A 3998-nucleotide genomic window follows, 5' to 3' on the forward strand; every position below is an offset into this window, starting at 1 on the left:
CCTCAACTAGAAGTGGACCTAAAACAGAAATGGCCAGACCTTCAAGAGACTTACGACGGAAAACTTATAGAGGTTACTTTCGATCAATTCTTTGCAGTAGCTCAGTCCAGAGAGTTAGCAGAAGGTGATGCTGATAGTAGCATGCCCGCTACCGCTAATAAAGTAAAAGCAAGAACAAGTACAGGACGTCACTATAAACAATGTACGTTTCTACGCAAACTAAGTCCAAACCAGTGCCGTCGATGCAGTGCACAAGAGAGACATAGGCTAAACGTTTGCAAAGCAAAAGACCATACATGCGATGAATGCCACATACAAGGTCATTTTGAAAGTTGCTGTATAAAGTCTGGTAGGGCATATTTAGCGAGCACCGCTACAGAAAAGAAACAACCAACCAATTATAGTAACAAACTGCATAAAATTAAGAACAATGCACACAATGATGGAAGTTCGTCACAGTCTTTTGACACGAGTTCTGATGAAAGTGATGATGTCTTCAAGGTTGAACGCAAGAGAAACAAGGACAGCAAGAGAATTGATGTAACCGTCAACGGTGTCAGTTGCACATTCGATTGGGACCCAGGATCCGTGTACCTCATTATTAGCACAAATTTCTGGAAGCGGATCGGAGAACCCTCTCTAACCACGGCACCGAAGCTACGAGCTTATGGGAACCTTAAGCTCAAACCAAAAGGTCTCACAGACGTAACCGTTGAAATCATGGGAGAGCGGAAAATATTACCTGTTGTGGTTATGGAAGACGCCAATTCAATGCTTTTTGGCCTCCAGTGGAGCGAGATGTATAAAATGACATTCCCAGAGCCAGTCTATTCGGTTAAACCCGTTCAACACACCACTACGCTTAAACAGGTACTTTCAACCTTTTCATCCCTTTTTGATAATAAACTAGGAAAAGTTAAAAATTATGAAGTCAACATTCATATAAAACCTGGGGCAGTACCTAAACATGTCCCTGCTCGACCAGTTAAGTTTTCCATGCGTAAAAACATAGAAATTGAACTTCAACGTTTAGTTGACGAAGGAATCGTGACTAAAGTTGATCCAAATGTCACGCCATTAGAATGGGCTACACCCACAGTGAATGTCGTAAAAACAAATGGCCAAATCCGAATTTGCGGTGATTTTCGTAGCACTATTAATCCTGTTATTGTCACTCATTCTCACCCAGTCCCACTCTTTGACCAGCTACGACAAAATCTGGCAAATGGAGCCAAATTTTCGAAAATAGATTTAAGGGATGCGTACTTGCAATTTGAAATAGCTCCAGAGTCGAAACAGTACCTGACAATCTCTACGCACAAAGGATATTATCAATACAATAGGATGCCATTTGGAATCTCAACAGCTCCTTCAATTTTCCAACATTACTTGGATGAACTTTTGGACGGTGTACCAAATGTCGCAGTGTATTTTGACGACATTGCCTTAACAGGGAAAAATGACATTGAACACCTCCAAACGCTATCGACCGTGTTTAGCAAACTAGATAAGGCGGGCTTAAAAGTCAATTTAAAGAAATGTTCATTTTTCCAGACAGAGATTGAATACCTAGGGCACACAATTACTAAAGACGGAATTAGGCCGACGAAATCGAAAATTGATGCAATAATGAAAGCGACACCGCCCACTAACGCCCAAGAACTGCGGTCGTTCTTAGGTCTTATAAATTTTTACGAGAAATTTATTCCTCACCTACATAGTGTCTGCGCAGATCTGCATGCATTGACTAGTGGTCGCCGGAAGTGGCAATGGACCGTCAAAGAAAATACGAGTTTTAAGAACGCAAAAGATCTTATTAGTAAATCGAAACCGCTTGTTGCTTTTGACGAAAAGCGCCCATTGTATTTAGCCTGCGATGCCTCGGAAAAAGGTGTGGGTGCCGTCCTATATCATAAATCGGCAGACAAAATTCAACCTATCGTTTTTGCTTCAAGGAAACTAAGACCAGCGGAAACTAAATATTCAGTTATTGACCGAGAAGCTTTAGCAATATTTTTTGGAATCCAAAAGTTTGATCAATATTTACGTGGTACCAAATTCATACTTAGCACTGATCATAAGCCATTGATTCACGTTTTGGGGCCACAACGTAACTTGCCGAAGATTGTCAATAACCGTCTAGTGCGTTGGGCTTTAATCATTGGAGGGTATGACTACGATATAGTTTTTACAAAAGGGCATCTAAATTTTATGGCTGATTTTCTTTCTAGGATGCCCAATCCAGAAGATAAACCGTCTAATGCAGAATTGACAGTACACAGAGTGGTAGCTCAGTTGCAGCATGAAAGAGTTTCGGATATTGCGTTAACAGAGGACAGTGTACGAGGCGCGACAAGGAAGGACCCCTTGCTTAAACAGGTAATAGAGTACATTAAGACCGGCTGGCGTGAAAATTTTTATTCAGATGACTTAAAGCCCTATGCTCGGAAGCGCACTGAGTTGTCCATTGAAAATAAGATATTAATGTGGCAAGGTCGAATAGTAATACCGAACACCCTGAGAAAGGCCACCTTGGAATATCTGCATACAGGACACCCAGGCATATCCGCAATGAGAGCGCTAGCACGTTTTTACGTATGGTGGCCGTCCATTGATGATGACATTGAGGAGTACATTAAACGTTGTCGCAAATGCCAAGAGAATCGGCCGAACAACGCTGAATTGCCTATATACTCGTGGTCCGTTCCTGACAACCCGTGGGAAAGGCTACACATTGATTTTGCAGGCCCGTTCGAGGGAAAATATTGGTTTGTCTTAGCAGATGCGCTTTCGAAATGGGTCGAAATTAAACCCATGAACCAGATAACTACTTCTAAACTGTGTGAAGAGTTAGATTCCATTTTCACCACGTTCGGCTTCCCTCAATTCTTGGTTTCTGACAATGGACCACAGTTTACTTCTCAGGAATTTCAGGACTATTGTAGAGACAAGGGTATTCTACACATAAAATCATCCCCGTACCATCCCCGGACTAACGGTTTGGCTGAACGTCTGGTTCGCACTTTCAAATCCAGGCTATCATCAAGTGCCAGTGACCATCTCACCTTGAAAGGACGACTAGAAAATTTCCTTTTTTCCTACCGCATAACACCTCATTCCACCACCACCGGTAAGAGCCCAGGACAACTTATGTTCGGACGTCAGCTGCATTGTATTTTGGATAACGCACGCCCTAACTCTAAAAAGGCCCTGCAGCATAGGCAGATACAGGCTAATATAAATTCAGAAAATTTAACACCATGTTTTAGATCGGGGGACAGCGTGTTTGTCCGAGCCCGGGATGGGTCACGATGGGAACCTGCTACCATATCCAGACGTACGCATAGATACTCGTACACCGTAGACACAGCCAATGGGGTAGAAAGGAGATATCATGCTGATCAAGTGCGTTCCCGCTTAGCCGACCATATCAGTCCAGTTTCTACTGATGGCTCTCAGGCCACACACGACCCGCATCATATAAACACGAGTGAGGTGGAACCCCTTGCAAGTTCGTCAGGAACGCAGAACTCAGCTACCACCCCAATGCGGCCATGCGCTGCTACTACGCATTCGCCACCTACCACGGCGTCCCTACAGCGAGCATCAAAGCGCCATGAGCGCACCATCAGGCGACCTCGTCGGCTTATCGAGGAGATGTTGTAAATTGTAGGGATGGACGAATGTTATATATATATATATATATATATACACACTATGGTTGGTAGATCTATGGTTGAAATTGACACTGTAAAATGCCTTCTGCAAATAATAAAAATGCTTGGATTATGTTAATATTAGTTTATTTCAGTCTGTTTTACTCTTGCTGATACCGTAGAGGGAGAATTGGGTAGAGGGGCTCTATTAATAATAAAAACCGTATAAGCGAGATAGATTTATGCACAGACATTTTAGAGTAAACGAGAAAACAATATTATTTTTTGTCCCTTTCTACGTATGCGGTTTTGGTTGTATGACTCAAAGCTCGTTGAGTCTTA

At 42.6% G+C, this 3998-nt stretch overlaps 1 protein-coding gene across 1 annotated transcript; it reads left to right on the forward strand.

Moving 5' to 3' along the window:
- The first annotated feature begins 141 nt into the window (after positions 1 to 141).
- LOC113229343 (uncharacterized protein K02A2.6-like) lies at positions 142 to 3666 on the forward strand. Its single transcript, XM_026462899.1, has one exon. It carries the CDS (start codon positions 142 to 144, stop codon positions 3664 to 3666), a length of 3525 nt encoding a protein of 1174 aa, XP_026318684.1.
- Positions 3667 to 3998: the final 332 nt, after the last annotated feature.

The sequence above is a fragment of the Hyposmocoma kahamanoa genome, unplaced genomic scaffold (genome assembly GCF_003589595.1).
Source record: "Hyposmocoma kahamanoa isolate Upper Pololo Valley unplaced genomic scaffold, ASM358959v1 47556, whole genome shotgun sequence".
NCBI classification, from domain to species: domain Eukaryota; kingdom Metazoa; phylum Arthropoda; class Insecta; order Lepidoptera; family Cosmopterigidae; genus Hyposmocoma; species Hyposmocoma kahamanoa.